This window comes from Cynocephalus volans, chromosome 2 (genome assembly GCF_027409185.1).
Source record: "Cynocephalus volans isolate mCynVol1 chromosome 2, mCynVol1.pri, whole genome shotgun sequence".
In the NCBI taxonomy this organism is placed as follows: Eukaryota; Metazoa; Chordata; class Mammalia; order Dermoptera; family Cynocephalidae; genus Cynocephalus; species Cynocephalus volans.
In genome coordinates, this window is record NC_084461.1 from 60,347,265 (window position 1) to 60,371,690 (window position 24,426).

At 39.8% G+C, this 24,426-nt stretch overlaps 1 protein-coding gene across 1 annotated transcript in view; it reads right to left on the reverse strand.

Annotated features, from left to right (window-relative positions):
• Nucleotides 1-2,518: 2,518 nt before the first annotated feature.
• Nucleotides 2,519-24,426, reverse strand: part of MRPS27 (mitochondrial ribosomal protein S27) — a 93,635-nt gene continuing 71,727 nt past the window's right edge. Inside the window, exons 5-11 of the mRNA XM_063086344.1 lie at nt 19,769-19,883; nt 16,483-16,561; nt 14,784-14,899; nt 10,882-10,984; nt 8,679-8,821; nt 6,417-6,587; nt 2,519-3,911 (exon numbers count right to left, since the gene is read on the reverse strand). Coding sequence (XP_062942414.1) covers nt 3,672-3,911; nt 6,417-6,587; nt 8,679-8,821; nt 10,882-10,984; nt 14,784-14,899; nt 16,483-16,561; nt 19,769-19,883 — 967 coding nt within the window. The 3' untranslated portion in view covers nt 2,519-3,671. The remainder of the gene's footprint in view (nt 3,912-6,416; nt 6,588-8,678; nt 8,822-10,881; nt 10,985-14,783; nt 14,900-16,482; nt 16,562-19,768; nt 19,884-24,426) is intronic.

The following is a 24,426-nucleotide window of genomic DNA, read 5'->3' on the forward strand; positions in this document are numbered from 1 at the left end:
AAGGGGGTGGTCAGTGGTGCCCAGTGGAGCACAGCACTTCGAGGGGAAAAGGATCATTGCAGTTGATGAACATGCTGTGCAGCAGAATGGTGAACTGAAAGCCAAATCCCCAGGGTTTGACGAATGAGCAACTAGCCAGTAAGTATAGATACCCTCTCAAGAAGTTTGGTGACATAAGGAAGGAGAGTGACAGGACAGGAGCTTGATGTCAGGACAAAGGCTTTTTTACTTTTAAGAGGGAAGGAAGTCTTGAGTAGGACTGTACACTTGGAAGAAGAAATCAGCAAAGATGATGCAAGATGGCAAGGGAATGCTTGATGGGATCTGGAACAGGCAGGCAGGTATAGGGTCAAGGTCACAAATGAAGAGTTTAACCTTGGAAAGGAGGGAGGGAACAGCTGTCACTTGGAAGCAAGAGGTGATGGAGAGAAATGGTAAGCATAGAGAATTGCTCAAGGTAGAAAGTAGGGAGATTGAGGTTGTCATGTGGCCCAAATTTTCCTGGTTAAGTGGGAGGCAGGAACATCTGAGTCTGAGGGAAAGGGTCTTAGGTTTACAAAGAGAGGAGGAGCTATTGAAGTAAAAATGAGAGTCAATTAAAGATAAATGGAAGGACTACTGAATTGAAGCAGATAGCCATAATTTTGTAGAGGAATCTAATCAGCCTAATATATGATTTTGTATACCAACAATTAGTAGGTTAAAAGCAGACAGAAAGAAAACTAATGATGGTGTATCAGTTTCCTAGGGCTGCTGTAATAAAATATTGAAAACAGGGGGGCTAAAAGAACAGAACAGTTCTGGAGGCTGGAAGTCAGAAATCGAGATGTTGGCAGGGCCACGCTCTCTGGTGGCTCTAGGGGAGGATCCTTCCTTGCCTCTTCTAGCTTTTGGAGTTGCTGGCAATCCTTCGTGTCCCCTAGCTTGTAGATGCATCACTGAGTCACATGGTTGACTTCACCCTGTGTCCTCACACCATCCTCCCTCTGTGTCTGTGTCCAAATTTCCCTTTTGAAGAATATTGGTCGTATTGAATTAGGGCCAACCCTAATGATCTCATTTTAATCGGATTTCCTCAATAAAAGACCTTGTTTCTAAAGGTCAGATTCTAAAGGTACCGAGGATTAGGGCTTCAGCATCTCTCTTTTAGGGAACTCAATTCAACCCGTAACATAACAGGTAGGTCTAAGGATGAAGGTCCAAGGATGGCAAGTGGGACAGAATAAAGGGAGGGAGAAGAAATTAAAGACGCTAATGAGAACAATGGTGGGATGGCTGACCATGAAGCCCAGGCTGGGAAGCAGGCAAGTAGGGTTGGAATTCTGGAGAGAAGGGTTTGAGTGACGGAGTAAGGGCTAGGCATTTGCATTGTTACTTTCTGCCTGGAAGGTGATAGGAACAAGCTGGCTCAGCAGGAGTCATGGTATGAGAGTAGACTGGGGAGAATGGGATTTCAGGTATAAGGTCTTGGATTAGTGATAGGAGGCTGGATGTTTGGTTGTGACTATGGCAGGTCACCTGGAGGAAAGGTAATTTGTTACAGCGGAGGTCATTCCGAGGCTAGGGTACCGAAAGCAGTCTCTCTATCAATATCGAAGAAATACAGAATGTGATATCAGGGAAAGGGACAGGACAACTGTAGTCACAAGTCACAATCGGCAAGGAATGTGGGAGAGTATCCTATAGCTCAAGAGATCAGAGCACAGGGAAAGGGTTGTATACAAGTATTTGAATGGCAAAGACTAGTAGAGCTCCTGAGAGAGACGAGGGCACAGGTGTATGGAATCCTGAGAGTGGGGAACATGGAAACTCCTGCTGAGACAGCAGCAGAGTGGCGGAAGTGGCCTTTTTTGGGGAGTGGAAGTGCAACAGAAATGGAGGGGGGGAGGGGAAATGAAGGCAAAATTATGGGTCAAAGTGTTAACCAGATGCTTCAGATGCTTCATGCCACGACAGTCATTAATTTACTGAGCAAAAGTTGCCTTTTGATTGATCTTTAATCTCCCTCTTCATGCAATAAGAGAATGGCCAAGAAAGCCCTGCCCCTTATAAACCAAAATGTCAGAAGTGACCTTTGGTCATGCCCCTCTACCTAAGTAAGATTCAATTCAGCCTTGCTAGTTTAGAGCCTGTCCTGGATCCCAACTGCAGTTATACAAAAGTACTTCAGAAAGTTCACGGAAAAACAGAATTAAAAGGCAATACAGATACTTCCATGAGCTTTTTGACATACCTGTGTATACAGGGCCACAGGCAGGGAGAGGAGCAGTGGCAGCCTGACCTCAGGGGAGCACTTAGTTTCATTTTCTCACTCATAACATGGCTAACAGTACCTCGCTCATAGGGCAGCTAGAGTTGTTGGCACACAGTAAGTCTTTAGTAAATGTTAGTAGTGGTTGTTACTATTACCATAATAATTGCCAGTCTGATGGAGAAGGAGGGTTGAAAATATGTTGCTCAAAATCACAGTAACAGTGATGGTGGTAAGATTCCCTCTTTCTCCCAAAATACACCAAAATAATCCCAGAACATTTATTTCCACAAGTTCTTGATAAAAGAGCACAGTCCTGAATAAAAATACACCATTGTACTTAAAGGCAAGATTACATAGCAAGCGAAGCTGCCCCCTGACCCTTTCACATAGGAGAAACTCCAATAAGAAATTTTTCATTTCTTGACAATTTTATAATTATTCACATGTCCTATGCACTTCAAGGCCTATCCCTTCTTTGTTTTCTCCAGCTTCATTTACTAAAATGTGTGTTCACAAATTGCATGAGATTTTGCATGTGTGTGTGTACACAAAAGGCTCACTTTATCTACTTGATAAAGGAGCTGAGACAATGCTTGGGAAAAAAAGTTACCCCAACATGATGAAGAAGCCAAGCCAAGGAGGGCTAGTTTTTTCCTCAAACAGCTAGTGCTAGTTTTTTCCTCAAATGCCCTTACTTTCTAACAATGTCACTGTGGGTGCCTGAAAAAAAAATTTTTTTTTTTTTAAAGATGACCAGTAACAGGATCTTAACCCTTGACTTGGTGTTGTCAGCACCATGCTCTCCCAAGTGAACCACAGGCCGGCCCTGAGTGCCTGAAATTTGAGATCCAGTAGGTTCATGATCTTGAATTCACTCCTGTCCTGAACCTCTCCCAGTGCAGGTCTGGAAGGGCGAGGAACGGTGGAAAGGAGCAAGTGAGGATGTGTGAGCACCCACAGCTGATTCAGTGACACATGCACCAGAGCAGACTTGGGCACAAGGTCTCAGGACGTGCAGGGACCTTGGCCTGATGGGCCTGGGCTGGGAAGAGGGAGACCATTTAAAGCCCATGCCTGAGACCTGACTCTTCAGCCATAGGTTCTTCCTCCACCTGCTTTAGGTGTTGGGAACTTTCAATGCTCAGAATTGATCTCTGTGCTCCTGGAACTCAACCATAAGCCTTAAGAGCCCCTTTCAAGGTCATTAGCTGGTGGCTTCTTTCTGACCACTTGCCACTTCCATAGCTTCACAGCCCTCCTTGGCATCTGGACGGGCAGTCACAGGGCCTTGATGTGTAGAACAATGTGGCCTACTTCAACAAAAGGAGACAACGGATGGTGGAAACTGAGACTGGTGTCACGGCCACTGCAGAGTCCCACAGGGTCTGGAGAGGCTCTTGTGGTCCTGGGGGCCCAGTTAGGCAGCTGCCTTTGCTGCTCTCCGAGCCTGGTGCTCCTGTTTCGCTCTCGCCTTCTGCTCCTGTTCTCTCTGAATCAACTGTACCCGCTCCAGATGCCACTGCTGCAGTTTCTGCTCGTAGGCGGTGATGTCCTCTGCTTCACAGGTGGGCATCTTTTCCTTGACAAGCTGGGTGGTCAGAGTCAAAAGGCTTTCTGACTCAACTTTGCCCAGAGCCTGAAGCTTAGAATGTAAGGCCTGTTGGAAACAAAGGAAAATAAATAAATGAATGAATGAATGAATGAATCAATGAATAAATAAATAAAAGAGGAAAAAGGGAGAGTAGGTGGAAGAATACAAAGAGGAAGAGAAGAGATTAAGTCATTTGCAAAATCTCCACACGTTTTGCTTGCAGAAAGGCCACTTTGTTTGATAAGCCCTCATGCTGCCTTTCATTCAGTTAGCTTTTGCCATTTTTTGCAGCTCAGCAATTTTGCTAAGATGCACCACATGTAATTTCTTCCCCTTTACTCACAAACAGTAAATGGAACTCTATATGCTGTGTTTTCCTGTGTAATTTCTTGTTTTAAGTCACAAAGACAGCACAGCTATAACAAATCTATGTTTCCACTCTGACCTATACCAAAACAAGCAGCAAACTCGAAGAACAAGAATTCTAAGATGCAAACAAAATGGCAGAGGCATCTGATCAATTGGAGCACGTCCATACACATCTTTTCCTTTAGAATAACTGAGATAAATGTTTGCCTCGCTGGCACTCCTTTCAACAGATGGAAATCGTTTCAAGGATTTCTCAATAATGGCATGCTAAACAGCTCCCAGGAGTGCTTGCTCCATTATAAGCTTCCACCTGAAATGGCAGCTTGGTTTGGTTGGTACTGTATTCCTGGAGAAGTAAGTATTAAAAACATTAATCTATTTAAATATTTCAAGATGTAGATCATCAGAGAGAGCCACTTATGGCCCCAGCTGTAGCTTATAGCACACATCCCATGTTCCACAAACAAATGGGATTCATTGGCATAAGTGATGAGGCCTGCTCCAATACAGGGGTGGAAGGTAGGTAGGGTCCACGGGCTCCGTAGAGCAGCCAGAGGCCTGGCATGATGACTCAGTCACATACAAATGAGCCCTAAACAAATTACCCCTGGCTAATAAACATCAGGCAATAGGACCAAAAGGAAATGTAAAATGAAAATGATTTCTTTCTGATATCACTCTCCATGTGGTTTGAGGCCAAGGAGACAGCTTGGGACACCAGAATAAGGACTCAGCTCTGAATCAGCCAACTTGTTCAAATGCCAAGTCAGTCACTTACGGGCTAGTTTTTCTCAGCCTTGCTACTGTGTAACTTGGGAAGTGCAGTGTCTACCACCCAGAGCTTTTGTGAGGAAGAATGAAATGCAGTGACGCCTAACACACAGCTAGCAGTGAACAAATATTTGTCTCTCTCTCTCTTTTTGATTTTCATAAAAATGCATTTGGGAAAGAGTAAGGCCTGAGAACTTAACGCAGGCATAAGTTTCTATTCTCTGAGACTAAATATATAAGAAACAAGAGAAAGAGGTTATAATTTTTAGGAGTGGTGGGCAACCTTGGTCAATGTGAATGTGGTGAAGGACAAAATATGGGGCTAAGCCGATTTTTTTCTTTAGCCTTTCTAAATCTACAAAGTTAGGCAAAGTCAAAAGAAAAAGACAAGTACGCAAATTCTCAACCTAGCTCTATGGCCAATTCTCTATGTATGTTGGCAGCAACGATTAACCTTTCTGTCTCAGTTTCAAATTATCAAAGAGAGAATATGAGCAATGACCTTAGAGAAGGACTAGGAGAAACAGCTGCTGTAAATACAACAGAATCCCCTTTACAACATGGGGAAATAGGTTTCCCATAGCTGGTTCATATAATTACTGAAAAGATTTAATGTAATAATTTAGCAAAGTTTAACATCTATCTGTCCCCAAAAGACATAATGAGTCAGGGGCATGGATGGTAAGTTTTATGCTTCATACAAAGAATTTCCATTCAGGCAGCAGTTTTTTCTCTTTGCACTAAATAGATCAGAAACAAAGCAAGAGGAGGCCAAGGGTTTAAACACTGAACGTGGTTCTTCTTCTCTGGCACAGATCACAGAGCATTTTGGGATGTACAGAACTGAAAGCTACCAAAGGCAGCTTGAGTGCTCAGGGTTGTTTTGGAAAGAAACAGTGGAAACTGGTTACATCTTCCATGAATGACAACAGAGTATTTCTAACATCTTCCATGAATGACAACAGAGTATTTCTAATGGCCCTAGTAAAAGACACGATGCTGCCAAAGGTGAGTGATAAAAGACACCTGTCTCTCATCTCTACATATTCACATGCGGCTTCAAGCACATTTAGTGCAATGTGGAGAAATGACCAGCTACTTTTAGCCAGAGTGGAAGTCAGGTTATTGCTATGAAGCGGCAAGCTATTATCCACCCATCAGGCACCTATCACGGATGAGTGGGTAATGACATGCTGCTGTAGTGAACAAAACTGTGACCAATTAGCTCAAGTACAAAAAGGAACATGAAAATTCCACTGGTTTCTTTTAAGACCACTTCCTGTGTGAAGCAATAAAAATGTAATTTTTGATGTCAGTTTTTAATGCCTTTGTGTGTGACACTGATGTATGAAAAGATTGCTTGTCCATCACCACAGCAGAGGAGCCTGTTTTATGCACAGCTGAGAGAAACTCAGTTCTGCTATGATTTACCTTAAACCGTTCCAAGTATTGGGGAAGCTTGGACTGTTCTGTTTCCTCTGTGTCTAACTGCTCCACCAGTCTTTCTGACTCCTGGTTGTCTTCACCTTCTTGGGACTGTTCCTCAGAAGCCCCGTCGGCCAGAGAAGTCACAGCCTTCAGCACTACATCCAGCACATCGAGCTGTGGAGCGGAAAGAGGATCAGGAAGGAACTAAACAGCTTGTGGTCCTGAAAGCACATTGTGAAGAGAGGCTGGAGAAGGTAAAAGAAAGGAAAAGAACAGGACCTAAAAAACTGTGGGAAAATTTTTTTTTAAATTCTAGGAAATATAAATGGTTACATTTTTTCATGTTGGAAACACCTTATTGGATGGCATGGAAAACTTAATACAAAAGAAATGGTGCAAATAGAAAAGCTAAGAATTATTTGTTTAAGTGAATCAGCACAATGGCATTTAAGTTCACTTTTAATTAGCCAGGTAGGAATCCAAGAATTATGCTTAATGGGCACTAACGTACCTCTTCCTTCCACGTCTCTCTTCCTCAATCAGTTTGCAATTGGGACAAAGAAAAAGCAAGATCACAACCAACAAAAGGCCATTCTGAATGCATGTTAGAGCCTCAGGATACAGGCAAGTGCCTCCCTCAGAGAAAGATTTTAGCTCACAGGGAATCTGTAAATTAGGGATCAGCATAATCCACATAAGCTGCTGGCAAAGACCAAAGATACATACATGAAATTCACTTTGATGAGGTGACTTCTGTGACTTAGACAGTAGGTAAATTAAAAACAGAGGGTTTCTTTTTGTTTTGACCCCTCTCTCCCACCACCTTCCCTTTGCGACATACCTCCTTTGACCCATGAAGGGCTTAATCATCAGAGAAGGAATTGAAACAATAGCCACACCAACATAAGCACCTGCTTGAATACCAATTAATCCAGTCTATGTCACAGTAGAACAAAAATCCAGCAAATACTCCAGGACCTTTCAATACTACTAATACATTATACCCAAAGTGGACACATGGCATGTTCTTGCCAACATCTGAATCACACTTCTATTAGATCCGAAAACAGAGAATGCAAATCTGGCTCAGATTGGAAGGAACATTTCCCTTGCAAAGGATTTATGTGTAATTTTGTGTTTTCAACCACCAGCCCTGACCACAGCAAGGTTAAAACATGTATATTTAGAAATGTGCATCCTTTGTTACAAATGTCTGGCAAAGAACATGATGATCCATTAGATACTGGGTATGAAGTGCCAGTATAGGACCAGACCTGTGCATCTCACAACTGAAATGAAAGCCAAGGCGTGAGTCCTAGTGATCAGGGTCAAGACAAAACAAATAAGCAACTCTAAGGGAACCTTTATACTGTAGTAATGTAGCAATCAATGTCCTTTAAGGCCTCACTATGGCTGTAAAAGCTGCTTGGACAGAAGCAAACACAGTGACTCCCTGTGGGGTATAAGGCTTGTCATGTTTCCTAGAGTCCGAGCTAAGTCTAGTAACTTCATAGTGTCAGGATTCCTAGGTGACTAGGAGGGATGAGCTTTGAGGCCGGTGAGAGGACACTGTTCTAGTTCGGGCAAAGTGAACAGCTTGGAACTTTGAAAGGAACACTGGATCTGGATCTCCTCAGCATCATACATTACCACAGAACAGTCTGACGGAAGGAAAGCAAGACTATGCCATCTTTAGTTCCCAGATTCATTTCTTGAGGGCTTTTATGGGGGTGGGAAATGCTATGTAGTCTTTCAGGACTACATGAGGGTACAGAAATGCCAAAAATATTTAAAATGAAATCTTACCCTCTCTTGAGATCCCACTGAGATTTTTTGGGTGGCGGGGGGTGGTGGGTGGCAGTGGAGTGGGTACTATTTTATTGAACTCAACTTGAATTTCAGGAGAGAGGAATAGTTTTTCTCCTAGACAATGAGCTATAAAATCAACATTAATCTTATTTTCTAGTGTTTTTTGTCAATAGCACTGAAAATGTTTGTTGTTCTTCATTCCTTTTCAACTGGATAAGAACATGTTCTATAGAAATATAGAAAGTTGAGGGTTAGCTCGGTTACAGTGTGGTGTTGTGACACTAAGGTCAAGAGTTCAGATCTCCGTCCGGCCAGCCACCAAAAAAAAAAAAAAAAAAAAAAAAAGTAAGTTAAGGAAGGAGGAAAGACAATGAAAACAAATTCAAAACAAATTCATAAGGAACTGTAAGGAACTGGAGTTGACTGTTCTCACTGAATTAGGGCTGAGGAACATACCACTTCTCTACATAGCTTTGTGTCTTCTGGGGAGGAGACCACTTTCTCCATTACTTGAAGGGCTCTGTCAAGGTAGCCTGGTTTCCATATCAGAGGCATGTTGTGGTACACAGCCCGTAGCCCTTGCTGCAATTCCACCTTCCCTGTGGCCAAAAAGAACAACAAAGAATGCTCAGGCACGTCTTCCCACCCTGTCTGAGGCTGAAGAATCGAAAGCACAAGTGAATATTCGCCTGGCAGCTCTAGAAACAGAGAAAGATCATTTCGAATCTATGCCAAGAGCTTCACCTCATCCAGTGACCTGACGTCATCATTTTCACATGAATGATAAACAACATGGTAAAATTCACTGTATACATTTCTTAATACAAAACTGCAAACATGTTTTTCTTCTTTTTCATTTAGGCTGGTACAAATTATCTTGAGAATACATAAATCATTGGACTAAGGGAAACTTAGAGAGGTTGAATTGTCTGCCTCTAAGTAGGGCTACACTTAAAAAACAAGTCAACTGAAATACTACTTTTGTTTCAAGAACAAAATTTTCCCCAGAGAAAGAAATTCCACAATTTTCCTACAGTGAAAATCTTGTCAACATCTGACAACTTTCTCTGCCAGGAAATGTTACACATTTCTTCAAATGCTCTAAAACACCCAATCTACCATCCTCATGGAAAAAAAAAAAACCAATTTTCCTCTTCTTTCCTTTATTTGAGCTTCACCAGTTGTTAAATGACAAAATCCTCATCACCCTTCTGGATCTTGGAACATGAATGTTTCTCTTGGCACCTCAAACCATCACAACTCGAGCTTAAGATGTGGACACCAGACAGTTGGGTCCTCCGGTGGGAAGAGGGGCTGTCTGTATTCCTGTGGAACAGAAATCCTCTCTGCACTAATGACCAAAGTCACCTTGAGCTGCCAGTTCTTAAATCTACCTTCACTTATCTTTCCTGGGAAGGAGGATTTGGTAAAGCTAGAGCAGGACATAAACAGACAAAGCTTATCAGGCGACAGCTAATTTTAGACCTTTAAGGTGCTCGGTGCTAGACTGCAGTCACATTCTGGGCCGCTGCTGCCATCAGGGGTGGGTGAGGCTGCACGGCACATGACAAAACGAGAGCAAAGACCTTTTGATCTGATGGCTGCCAATCACAAAGGACCAGGGCCTCTGCTTATAAACAGTAACAAAGTACATTTTCTTAGCCCTGAACAATCCATGCAGTATAATAGTCCTGAATGCTTATTTGAAAGCAAAGGAAAAGAAAGGTAAATCAATATCAAAAGTAGGTGGAAAATAAAGAAAAAATGATTTTTAAAAAGAGCAGTCAACTCTTTTGTTAGCATGATAGCCAGTCTGAAACTCTGAAATTCCTCTCTGAGTTTATATCAGAATCAGCATCCAAGAATGCCACACTACATTTTGTTGGTAAAGATCAACTTCAAAAGCAGTCAAAAGCAATATATGGTCAAGAGAAGATGCCTTTCTTAGATGCCTAAATACTGTACTTAAGAGAGAATGGAAGAGTAAACCTCTGAAAGAAAATCAGGACATGTTTATGCATGTTCTGGTTGAATGTTATTTGCCCAGATTCCACACAACCCAGGTTCTGAGGCCACTTCTCAGAAGGTTTCGTCCTCTTGACCTGATTTTCAATGCAACTAGGACACTGAAGTAAAGCTATCATCTAACCACATGGTACAGTCACACTGTACCAATGAGCCACTCACTCTCTGCTTTTCCCAAAGTGATACTAGTTGTGATCTCCGAGTTTCTCTTGCCTCACCTGAAAACTATACCAAAGATACAAGTTCAACCCTAACTCTTAATTTCTTACCTCTTGGACTTTAGGTCTAAAGAGACTGGAAGATCTTTGTCAATACTAGGAAAGATTCTACTGGCTGGTTCTTCCTAAAGAGAGCCAGAATTTCCCTTTCTGTATCCCTTTCCAACATTGATTACCACTAAATATTACCTATGGCCACAAGAACTAGTTCTCTTGCCAGTGGTGACAGATTTTAAGAACCATCTTTACTCTCTCATAATTGTAAGGCCATCAAGGTCTATTTTTATGTATAAAAATGAAGGCTGTGGTTGGAATTTCACTAGTAAATTTACACCAAATTATAATTTTACTATAAAGTAGAAAAATGCATCAATTCTATCAATGAAGAACATTATTTGTAAGGATCACTTGCTTACCAAGAAGTGCACAGCCATATAACTGGGAACTCAAACCCACTGAGTTCTTCTGTTTAAGGCCTGGAAGTAATAGGGATGCACCAAAATTCTTCTCCTCTTCCCACTGCAACAGAATATACCAGATCATGGTCCATCCAAGCATTGAATACTTTATGCAAATATGTGATTTTTAATGATGGAGGAAAAGAACATGTTACAGTATTAAGTAAAAAAGCAAAATAAAGTTATATATACATTATAATCACAATTTTGTAAATAAAAAGTATTTATGTTTTAAAAAAATATGGACAAGAAATACCCTGTATGTTAACAATTTCTGGGTAGTGAAATTATGAGTGATTTTGTTTTCTTCTTCGTACTTTTCATTATTTTCCAAATTTTTGGCAATGAATAAGAGTTTCTTTTCCATTCAGAAAAGCAAAGCAAAATAACGAGTACACTCTGGACCAACGCTGACTTGAGATAATCAATAAAGATTCAACATGCTGTCACCCCTTGTTCACTCACACTGCTATGGCCTGATGGAGCAAGCTTTTGAATTTTAAACAATTCAGCAATGATCAGACTTTCCTTATCAAAGTGTTAAGACAAATATCACTATTAAGTTGCTTTTAGATAGATATGTGCCTCTCGAAAACAAATTAGGCAATCAGAAACACTTAGTGATCGTTCCTTTCAACCCCAGGTGCATAATTATACTTTAATAAAATTGAAGCCTTTTGTGAGATGGGGAAAAAAGGGTAAAAGCACAAGCATTTCTAAGCCTGCTGCAGACCAGTAACAGCAGTGACTGAAGGATGTGCTGGAAACGCAGGGCCCAGAGGAGAGCCTGGGCAACTCCCCAGACAATGGGAGCTATAATCTTGGTGCCATATGTGTACACACTGGCCAGAGTTGGAGCCCTTGCTCTGTCTTTGAAACATAGACCACAAAGCTCAGGTTGCCCTACACTGGTCTCTGCACTCAGAAGTCAGTTGGAAACAGAAAAAGAATAAGGTCTGCAGGCTGCAGTGGCAGCCTCATGTAAGTGAGGCACCTCAGGTGTTAATAGGCACCTCTTTACTGCGATTAGCCTTTGTGCAATATAAGTGTCATTTCTTCAGGTTTTCCTAAACCTTTGAAAAAAGCAGAGACCTTGGGAAAAAAAAAAACCTCTGCAGGCACTTCTGCAGCACAGATAAGTATAAGAGCTGGTAATTAAGGACCAGGTTATTTTACTTTCAAAAGCAAACCACTCTGACCTAGGGAGGCTTGATTTTCCCCACAGAAACTGCATGAAAAGTGGGCCCAGTGAATAATAAATAAGAAGCCTTAAAAACATTTTCCCCCCATAGGCAAAAACGGGAGCTACAGTATCAGAATGCAATAGGGGCTAAAGTCCAATGAGTAGTAAAATATCTAAACCGTAGCTATCTTTGATGTGCTAGGAATCATGCAAGGGTGGTGATGGTGACCGGGATGGTGATACTTCTGAAAGAACTTTTAAAAAGATGAATGAAAAAACTAAACAAACAGATAAATGTCAGAAAATTTTTGATGATTCGGAGTACTGCAACTATTGCTGCTTACATGATCAGCTATTTATGTGTCAACATAAAACATTAGATCTTTTCAAAGCCTTTAGCTTCCATTGTAGATACTATAACAGACTAATTAGGGTGCTATCTCACCCAGGTCCTCAAGGTTTTCCCATTTTATGCTTCTGCCACTCCCATTTATGCAAAGTAAATCCTCATTCTCCCACTTCCCCTCCCTCCACTCCCCTTCATGGCTAGACATCTCCAAATAGTTGCCTATACTTGCTCTCCTCTTTCTGAACTTTTAAATCACTCCACAGTCCACTCCGTTTGGTTTCCTGCTCCACTACTCAATGGAAACCAAGGTTACAATTTAGTGCCTCCACACCACTAAATTCAATGAATTTTTTTATTCCTCATCTTACCCTACCCTCTCCAGAAGCATTCTACGTCGTAGACCACTCTGTTCCCATGGATTTGGTGGTCCAACACATTTCCGATTTTCCTTCTTTTTGCTCTCTGGTTTATCTGCAGACATTTACACGTGGATCAATCTCCAACACTATATCTCCAGTCTAGATCTTCCTATTAAGCCCCCAGTTTTCCTTGTGAAATCTCTTGTCTCAAAAGCATCTCAAAATGCAACATGTTCAGAGCCAAATTAATGATTTTCCTCATCATACCCGGTCTTTTTCCAGAGTTCCCTTTACAAACACTCGGCACCCTTTCTGTCCAGATATACGAGTCTGCAACTAGGAGAGGCTATTTGACCCCTACGTCCCTGCTTCCACATCTAGTTCCTCATCTTATTATTTACCTCCCAGATATGTCCATTGGCTACTCTCTAAATCCACCATATCCTGGTCCCACCATTACCATTATCTCTTGCTGGCACTACATAATAGTCTGTAAACTGGCCTGACTATAGCCATCTTTACCCTGTTCTGGTTTCTTCTCCACATTAGAGCCAGAGGGATCTTTTCAAAACAAAAATCTGATCATGTTACCCCTTCTGTTTAAAATTTTTCAATGGCTTCTCCCTATTTTTAGGATGAAGATAAAATGGTTTAGCATGGCTTCCATTCTCCAACCATATCTTTCCCCATGTCCTCCCTACCGTTCTCTCTGTTGTAGCTACACTATCTTCTTTGAATCCCTTTCTGCTCACCATGTTCTTTTTGCCACAGGGCATTTGCACATGTTATTTCCTTATTTTGAATTGCTTTTCCCCTCTTCAGCCAGTTACTTACTCTTCATCCTTCAAATATCAACCCAAGAAATATTTCCTTAAGGAAGTCCCTACTAACCAATTTGTTTAAAATACAAACATAACTCCCTAACATAGAGGCTTTTCATAGACTTCTCCTTTGTAGTGCTCATTATACTTCTAATTTTATATTTGTGTGTTTGTTTTGCTTTGTTTTAAATGATTGTGTTCTTCCTAGATTGTAAGCAGAAAATGTCAGCTTTCCATTGTATAACTACCAGGTGGCAATGTATGGAACGAGTATGTGCTCAATATACATTTAATGAATTAATAATGAATGTGGTGTACATCATAGGCTGACACTCATCTTGAAAGGCAAAACATATCATCATTACTTTAGAATGTGGGCTGGACTAGATGACCTTTTCATTTCCTACCCAAACTAGGATTTTTTGATGCTACATTTGAAGTTAAGGGCAGACGGTAGAGCCAGGTGGCTTCATCACCTACTAGCTGGGTGGTTATTCTGTAACATCTCTATGTCCCAGTCTCTATATCTACATAGAGTTACAGTGAGAATTAAATGCATTAATAAATTTAAATCCCAAGAACACAGTCTGGTGTGTTACTTAAGTATTATTTATTGTTGTTATTACTATATTCTTAGGATAGCAATAAACAATGACTAAATACCCCAACCTAACAGCTGAAACCAAAACTTGGTATTCTAGACCTTCCAGAATACAACTGAGCTAGCGTAACCTTAGGAAAATACTGATACAAATTAAATAATTAATATTTAAATACTTCAGGTTTGTGGTCAAAATTAGCTGCCTTACTGCTTTTTTGATATGCCATGTCCAGCTCTCAGTGATCATCAATAATCCATTTGTGAATGTCTGAAGCATACTCAGCCTAGTTCCAAGTTTCAAAATGTGCACAAAGTCTTTCATTTGAGATTCTCTCAAGTGGAGATATATCCAGTTCTACTTTGTTAGAAACCAGTAACTAAAAAGTATAGACCGAACACTCACTCTTGACTGTGCCACAAGCTGCACACCAGATACCTTTTTTCAGCTTCTGAGGGCAAATTTCCTCTGGCCACCTCATACCTAACCGAGCAGCCACTGCTTGCTTTTTCTAAAGCTCTTAGTATTGCTTTAAGGCAGATCACTTACACTGAAGTCTGTCTTCTTTGCCAGGCACTGGTATAAAACATAGAGGGCCAGAAGTTGGGTAGAAGGTACTTCAAAGGCTTCTTGCATCATGATCTCAAAAACCACAGATAAAGCATCTGGTGAGAAGATAAAAGTAAAAATGAGAGGAAACCAGTTGTAGGTATCACCACCAAACCTCTATTAACTACAAACACTCTTAAAAAGTGGTGTGTGGTAGGAAAATAAGCAGAATTAAGAAGTATAAAATGTGGGATCTGGCCCTCATTCTTCCACAACCTAGATCTTTCTCAATCCTTTAACTTCTATTGTACGTACTACACTGTACTAAACCAGGTGCTATTGTACCCCTGGACAGTACCACAGGACACTGAATAAACCATTTCTCTTGGTATCATCTTCATAATGATAAAATACTATTTGCTACATCTACTTCAAAAGATTTTTGGACAGTCCAACAAGACAATACGTATGAAAACATGTCATAAATTATGAAGCAAATCTAAGGCACCATGTCTATCAGCTACAAGAGCTAAAGCATACAGAAAGGAGGCACATATCTTCCCAAGGTCATCCTGACAAGCAGAGGAGAGAAGCTGGCTGACTGCCCCATGCTCTGCTCTGGTACCTTCTCACTGTTAAGGCAGAAGAGGACAAATGCCAGAGGAAATCCTAAATCCCAGGTATTATTTCAGATAGAAAATGGATGACTATAAAAAGGCCAATGGGCTCAGTTTAAAAGACTTGAAAGAAGGCAAAGGAAAATGCTAATTCATAAATGATAAGCCCCTAAGTGTAACACACAACATAAGATATTTGTTTCCACATGTACGTTGGTGACAGGAGAGCAGGCTTTGAGCACTTTTCATTTTCCATTAATATTCTACAACACAGACAGAAGCCAAGGAAATCAAATGCAAACAATTTCTTTCCCTTAGTTATTTGCTGTTAAAGCAGAAAATGTTAATACATTGGTTTAAAATATAGTGCCTGCACATACGACAAGAGTAACACATGTTTTTGACTGAGTTATTCTGTTAACCAATTTTTATATATACTCATAATTATAAAAGCATTAGCACTGACTTGCAGTTGTTCCTAGCCAGCTGGTTTTGCACATGTTGGCATGGTTCTGGATGAAGCCATACTTATGAATTTCTATATATTTTTTTGCAAATGGGGAAACTGAGATAGACAGGTAGACCAGGAAGTCATCTAGTTAATTAGTAGCAAAATAAAGACTGGAAGATATTTTCTTTTAAATAAACAAATCAAACACTATTCTTAAAGAACACAAAGCTAAAAATCCAGTTTAAAAAAAAAAAAATCTCAGTTCTGCCAACTTCATTACTGAATCCAAAATTACACATGAAAATTAAATCAAATTTACTTTACCCTTTATTTATATTTTGTATTTCAGCCAGCTTGGGAAGTGAAAATAGATTGGCCTGTATAATTAATTAACTTTTCTTCTATAATCATTTAGGTACTTTGATACTTCCTGTCCTAACAACAGTAAAAAGAATAACATTTAAAAATTTTTTACATAAATGATAATAATCTTCATCAAAGCTTTTCTGACTGAAAGAGTGAGGTAAAGAGATATCACTAAGAAATAAAAAGGGGGAAAGTGCCTGCATTTATGCACTTCCCTTTGGGAACTGAAAGCCCTATAATAACTGAATCTGGGTTGGTTTCTTACCTTTGAAGTTTTCTTTTTTTATGAAAGAATCCATCAGTAAATTGAATGTAAAGTTATCTGGAAAAATTCCATATTGAACCTGCAATGAAAATGAAAATAAAAGGAAAAAAAAAATCCCTTTAATTCAGTCATAACATATGCCTATGTATTATTCAGGATAAAACTTGCCACAATTAGCTTTAAAATATTTGCTATTATTTTACAGTATCTGTGACAGTGAAATATAAGCTGTCACTCATGAGGTTTGGTAATTGGAACTGTTGGTCAGGGTGAGAAAGCTGTGAGTCTGATATGACAATTGATAACACCTCATCATAGCTTTAAAAAAGAAAAGAAAAAGCCCAAACAAAAACCCCCAAAACCCACAGCCCCCGCAAAACCCACAACCTACTTGCCCCCACCTGCCTTAATGATTCTTTTTATAAGGTATGACTAACAATGCAAAAATGGACTCATGAGAAAGCACAGATTATGCAGCATTTTCTGGTCCCTTAGTTGCTTTTAAGACCAAAGAAATGTGTCAAGAAATATTTATTACTAACCAAGATATTGTGCTGACAAGCAGCTGGCTATGTGAGAATTCAGATTTCTTAAAATATGGATCCTTTAGCACCTGCCTCAGAATTTTCTAGGAGTGCTTTTAACAATAGATTCCTAAGCCTCAGACCTACAGAATCAGAATCTTTGGGAACTGGGCAAAGAAACTTGAATAAGTTTTAGTGAACTTCTCATGTGATTTTCATGCATATTCCAGTGTGACTGCCAATTATCTAAATTGTTTGCATTTTTACTTGTTTTAAATTCTTACTTTAGTAGGATTATCAGCACCCCCCACTTGCTCCATTCTTCCCTCACCAACCACTAGAAACACCGAGGAAATTTTTCTCACTACACTCATACCCTTGGGAGATTCTGATACAGTTCTAACTCCCAATTGTGAATCACTGCTGAATTGACTCACTGTTGCTAGTTGGCCTGTCTGGAATGACACAGGTGTGCTGAAATGGAAAAATGTTTAGAAGCTACTATCTTGAAGGTTGTAGTTAATACGCAGTATCTGTATTTCTCAAAGCAGTCTGTTCAAATTAGCTCTAATCCCTAGGGGCAGGGTGAAAATAAAATATTTTAGGATAATAAATCATTAAAGCTAAAAGGGACCTTACAAATAACTGGTCCGTGATTCTCAAACTCTGGCTGTAAATTAGAATCAACTGGGAGCTTTAAAAAAATACCAACGAGGGATAAATATGCAGAGCACAGAGGATTTTTAGGGCAAACTACTCTGTATGATACTATAATGGTGAATACATGTCATTACACATTTGTCCAAACCCACAGAATGTACAACACCGAGAGTGAACCCTAATGTAAACTATGGACTTTGGATGACATTGATGTGTTAATGTGAGTTCATCAATTGTAACAAATGTACCACCCCAGGGGTAGGATGTTGATTACAGCGAAGGCTATGAATGTGTGGGGTCAGGAGGTATATTGGAAATCTCTGTATTTTCTACTCAATTTTGCTATGAACCTAAAACTGATCTAAAAAATCAAATCAAATCAAATAAAAAACCATGAAAAAAATACCAATGCCTAGGACAGATCAATCAAATTAGAATCCCAGGGATATAGACAAGCAGCTATAATTTTTAAAAAGCTTCTCGGGCAACTCTAACTGGCAGCCAGGATTGGAAACCACTGATTTAGTATAACCCACTTGACTTAAAGTTGAAAAAACTAAGACCCAGAGGGATAAAATTATTTGCTTGAAGTTATCGGCAGCTGGTGGATCTGAGGAGTTACAGGATGGGTCTTCTGAGCTAGTCAGGTGTTCTTTCCACTAAAAGACTCTAGGAGCAGCAGAAATGAGATAGACTTTGTTCTACTTTCTAGACCCTTCCTGTCTTGTTTTCACAGGAATCTTCTTTGAGTGTAACCTGTGTCATTATACTCTGGACTGAAGAGAGCCTGATTTAATCCACTCCCAGGCTCCCCTGGGGCCTTCCATTTCCTTCTCTGGAGATTCAAGGTCATCACCTTGACTGTCCTTATCTAGGGACCTAACTCAGTTTCTTACTCCTTCCCTTACTCCATTCCCCACTTAACGTACTTTATACTCTAGGCAAAAAGGCAATATATTATTGCTCAAACTAAGCCTGTGTTTTCCCCCAGACATACCTCTGTTAATGTGGTTCCTGCCAGCCCATCTCCAAGTGCAAGCATTTTGATGACCAGTTTAAATAATACTTATCTCTTTCCTTCCAACTGGATTCCCTTGTCTTAATTCCCTAAATTTTTTACTGATATTTTTGTGTGGCACTTACATTTGCATAATATCAGACTTATTAGTGAACCTGCTTATCTGCCTTATTAAATTATAAGCTTCCTAAGGGCAAGGATAGGCTACTGCTCATGTTTGTATCTACTATCATACCCAATCCAATGTCTCACAAACAAACTGTGTACAATGTATGTTAAGTTGAACTGGGCCCAAGTCACAGGAATGAAAAATATTCTGCACAGAGGGGATCCAAAAACAAAATCAGTATTCCTTATTAAGTTCTAACTCTCAAGGTCCAATGACATTATAAAAATAATATTTTCATAAAAATATTATTAAAATATTTTTATGGCTCAAACTAGTGTTTAGCTTGACACCCACAATAGTAACATTCTAAACGTTTGCTTATTTTCTATTTATTTCATACGATAAAGGTAATGAAGACTCAACCATTGGGTGAAGTGTAACATAGGAAAGATCCTAAGCACGGGTTGTTCTTGGGCTTGAGGGGAGGAGTCAGAGAATTCGAAAGACATAGGAATACTGTCTTTTTAAAAATCTGCAAGATAGTCTGAGTACTCTGGAGATCACATTCCAGCAAAAATGGTGATGTCTTTTTCCCTACACTTCACCAAAGGGAATCCAGCAAGAAATCCAAGACTCGGGGATCATGAATGAAATGACCACAAGTATGCAAAGTTTTTTCTTCTAGCCTGGTTGGTTAGCTCATGGGTTTGGATCCCCATACCACCCAGATGCCAAAGTTCTATAGATTTTAACTGTCCTTTTCTGAGTCACAATGGTTGGAAAAGCAGTAGCTTATAGGAGTTTTTATTTTTAACTTGTTAATTTATACCCAGCATCATACTAAAAAGGATTTCTGATGGCAGATAATTTTAAACAGTTAATTTTGGTATTACTCTTTACTGTACTGTAATAGATACAAACACCACAACATCTAAACTCAGGAAAACAGGATGCAGAGCCCAGGAAACCACTCACCTTATTTACTATGGTATATAAGGCTTTGTCTTCTGCACCATATTTTAGACACTGCCTAATCCAGGTGTGGATAGTCCAGTCTCTCAGGTGCCAGCAGTTGGGACTGTGTCGAAACCTAAACAAAGCACAAGAGGAGAGAAAAATGGTGTTAACTCTTAAACATCAATGTCAAAACACATCTTCCATCAGCAGGTCCTTCACTTAGATATGTACAGAGTTTACTCAATATGACCAAAAGAAACAAAAGTCAACAGTTCATAAAAACTTGAGGATGAAACTCATTAACTATAGTCTGTAACGGGAAAGAGAAGGCAAAATAATAACAACAACAACAAAAAATTTTTAATTTTATTCCTTAACACCCCCTGCTTTATGAAAAATGATAACCATGGTGTTATGTAAATACATACTTCATTAGAACAGAGATGTACAGCTAAAGCTGATAATTTGGAAGTTTAAAATAAAACAGATAAAAGAAAAAAATGAAAAACAGAATAGCACAGCAACTCTAGAGGAAAATCCACTTTGAGTAACACTGATATTTCTTGGGCACTTAAGAGAGATTGAGGCACTCTTCACGGAATCAAAGAAAAAAGTAAAGGTTGAGCAAAATTTAAGTCGGGTCCTCCAAGATTCATAATTATGCTGCTTCCTTCATAGCTCTATTCCAGCTCTTTAGTCTATCTTCTCTTGCCTACTCTAGCTCCCAACATGGTCTTAAAAGTCCTAAGCAGTCCAAGATGAGGAATATACAGTAATAGTGTTCCCACAAGGAATGGTACTTGGAAAGGAATTCCGAATGCTGCTCCTGCCTTGAGTTCACACACATTAGCAGCACCTGGGGTGGAAGCTGCTTCTCCTTGTTCCTCGGGATCCGTGCCAAACCACAAAGTCAGTGTGGGGACAGGGCTGTAAGGAGGGTAAGGGCTCCATGCCCTTCTTCTTTATCTGTTTTGATTAGGAAGAATCCTCAAACATCAAATCACGCTGAAGTGCCCACATTTCTCTACCCTTTCTGGAAGCAGGCCAATCTCTGGACTCCTCAAATATCAAAACTTTCTCTTTATAAAGAAAAAGGTAAGACAGAAACTTGGTGCTAAAGGCTTCTGTGCCACATTTGAGAGTTGAGGATACAGGCTAATACCAGTGTTTTTTAGAGGCTGATTATTCAATCTGCCATCTGCTATTTCCTGCCATCTGCTATTGGTATAGTTTCCTTCTGAATAGGTTTTCTGCCAAAGCCAAAGCTGAGAAAAGAAGAGGAAGTGAGAAATAGTATTTAATTTAGGCTATCTATTAGAGCTCTGGTGGGAGATTTGGCAAAAAAAAAAAAAAAAAAAATCTGATGATTTTTTATGAATTTAGGGTCACCTAGCCCGCCCCATTCTTTTGGATATCTTAGGTTTGACTGGAAAATGTCTCTTTCACTCTAGTTTTCTCTATAGAATTAGTCCCTTTAAAATCAGAAAGACAAAAAATATGTCAAAGTAAGCTCAAGATCAGAGTAACCTGGCCAGAGAAAGGCACTGTACAGATGCCCTAGGTACTAGATCTAATGAGAGCCTCTGCATAGAAATGAAACAAAATATACCTGTTAGTTTCAAGTTTCCTTTCACATTATCAAAATCAATAGTTGAGTTATTTGAGCTCCTCTCCTTGTTACCCAGGCAAACGTGAGATTTAAAGTGTAATGGCCAATTAAAAGTTAATTTTAAGTGAAATACCAGATGTATTTATTGCCTCAAAGATGGCGATACTTCCTCATTATCCTATAAGTTACTCGGGTAAGTAGAAGCAGCAAATGACTGACTCAACACTGATTCCTCTTGGCCCACAGTAGGTTTTCAGCAAATATAAAAAGAGCTTCAATCAACACATGTATTAAATTCTATTATGTACTGATCATTTTGTTAACATTTACAGTACAGACAAAAAACTATAAAGTCCCTGTTTGGGACATTTATAACTCATTACAAAAAGAGCACATTCATAGTTTAACAATAACACGAGGTGGGGCATGACAAGTGCCAAAGACAAAGAGGACTGCTAGATGCTAAAGTTTTTTTTTTTTTTGGTAGTAGTGGTTATTAGGTTTAGTCCATTTTTCCTCTAAAAACAAACAAAACAAAATATGCCAATCCTTTACCCAACATTATTTTAAATCTAATCTTATACCTTAGGATGTCTCCAATGACCACTAAAGTTACACCTTTTCTTGTTGAAGGACTTTAAAATAAGAGCACCATGACCATATCTAGTCAAATATCTTTTATTCATAATCAGCAGACCGTTTTTAGGCTTTGAAGAATAACAAAGATTGACAGAGAGAACCTAGCTATAGATCTTCACAGCTGAAATTAAAATTTATTTAAAGCCATTTGCTAACCTTCTCAGGCTAACTTTTACACATGGAAGAAGAGAAAAGTCTTTTCTTCTCAAAAGTCTTTCTAACACTTTATTTCTTAGAAGCCTAAGGCAGAAGTTACTCAAGACCTACACATCTAATATAAATAACCATCTCTGCACAGCAGCCCTTTGAGAGAATTGTCAAGAGACTAACAGAGGTCTATAATAAGTCCACTCCCTCTCTCATCCTGGGAAAGGGCTACTTGGTATATTCTCTGCTCTCTAAGACCTAACAATCCAGGTACACAACCATGTCTTTCTGCTCTGTAAGATCTAACAATCTAGATACACAACCATGGCTACCTACTCTAAGATGTAACAATCCAGATACACAACTATGTCTAGGAAAGTTTCATCTAACTGTCAACATTAAATCAATTTAGGAACAGTGAAACACTTATAAATTATGAAATATATTGTCCAAAGTGCAATTCCTGCATTTCCTGGCCAGGCAACAAGTGAACTCCTTTCTAAGCCCCCATCAGTGTTCAAAAGAGAAATTAACACAAAATTTATGTGAGTAGCTGTCTGGAATATAAATAAGTCAGAACATTGGGCCAGTAGGGTCCAATTTTGGATGGTGAGTTTGAGAATTCCTCTGTCAATGACTTTTTAAGCAGTTTAGACAGATAAACTTGGGCCCTTTTCAGAACTACCAGAAGTAATATGACAGGAAGGTAAGTTTCTGCAATGGGTACTTGCCTGGAATGATTCTGTGGACTGCTGGATCAGCATTCTCTTTCAGCCAGGAGAAAGGCAAAGAGACAAGAACACGACACACATATTGATTTTTCAATCTGCCTGCAAACAGACTGGCTTTTCTTCTCGCCTGCTCTGACCACCAGCCTGGCAGATTACAGACGGCCACTGTAGGAGTCCCCTCTGTGCCCCATGCCATCAGCTGTTTGCTCACCTTGACAGAACTTTATTATTGCTGAGGCCAGCAGGCTACCAAGATAGGCAAACCATGTGAGTGTGGAAGAGATAAACAAATGCAACCCAAATAACCCCACAATGTTGTGCTCATGAAGGCAAGAGACACTAAGCTTCCAGCTTATAAAATATGAGCAAACTTACAATGATTCTAAGGACATGTGTATTGCTTGGAGGAAGAAGGGGCACAAGGAGAGCATGGAGAATTGTGCTCTCAAGCTCCAGCTCTAGTTCTAAAAGCTGGTATTATATGGCTGAAGAGATGTCTGTGGCCAGTGCTAAGTGGCGTTCCTGGGTGAAGACAGCTTGCCTAGAAAGCCAAGTCATGACCAGTCAAATGGCAGGAACTGAGAAGCTTCCTTTCCTCAAAAATCAGGCCACACTCAGAACTCTTCAGAGCATTTGCCTGCACTGTTGCTCATCCAAGACTGATACCACCAGGAAGGAAAGAGAGCAGAATCACAGGCTAAAATCTTGATATCTTAGAGATCTCTTAGAAGGGAAGAGTGGTTATATAAAAAAGATCAAGAATGAAAAGAAAAATACCAGATACTTACTGTGATTATGTAGAATACTGTGTGTAAAAGTCACACAGGATTTCTTATTTGTGGCCACTTTCACCATTTAATTAAAAAAAGAGTGAGATATATAGCCTTTCTTCCACTGGGTTCAAATAAAGGTTTGTTACTGTTTAATGGCAAAAGTGGCAATGCTCATCAGCTCGTTCAGTATCACAAATAAAAATGCTCCAGGCTGAGCAAGCCTAATGTACAGATGCTGGAGCCTGGAGCCCAGCGGCTCCACCATTTACCCGCAACACTGGCTTTTCCGTATGAATGAGCAAGCTTTCCACAATGTTTATCTGATTATGAGAGCCACCAACCCTACACATACACATGCAGCTTTCCCTTTGCCCTAGTGAATTCTGTACATCGTGGCAACAGGCTTTAGAGGTGGAAACCTCAGCCATGGAGCTGGTAGACATGGAAATGGGAGGGGGGCCAGGGTAAAGAGAGGAAAGAAAGAACACCAAGAAGAAAACATAGTGGGCCCCCAAGCCCGTAATGGGGACTGGGAATCTTATCAATGAAGCAAAGTTTGCAATTATCAATGGGTTGAGTGTGTCCTTGAACTAGAATCAAAGAGCAAGAGAGCATCATGTGACTATTTAAACCAGAACCTGATTCAATCACTGCTACCCGCTTTCTCATTCTAAAAAGATAATTACTTTCCTCTTCATCCCACTGGAAATTCTGATTTCAGAATTGTTAGTTTCAGAACTAACAATTATTAGTTGCCCCCAACTGACACAAATAAAA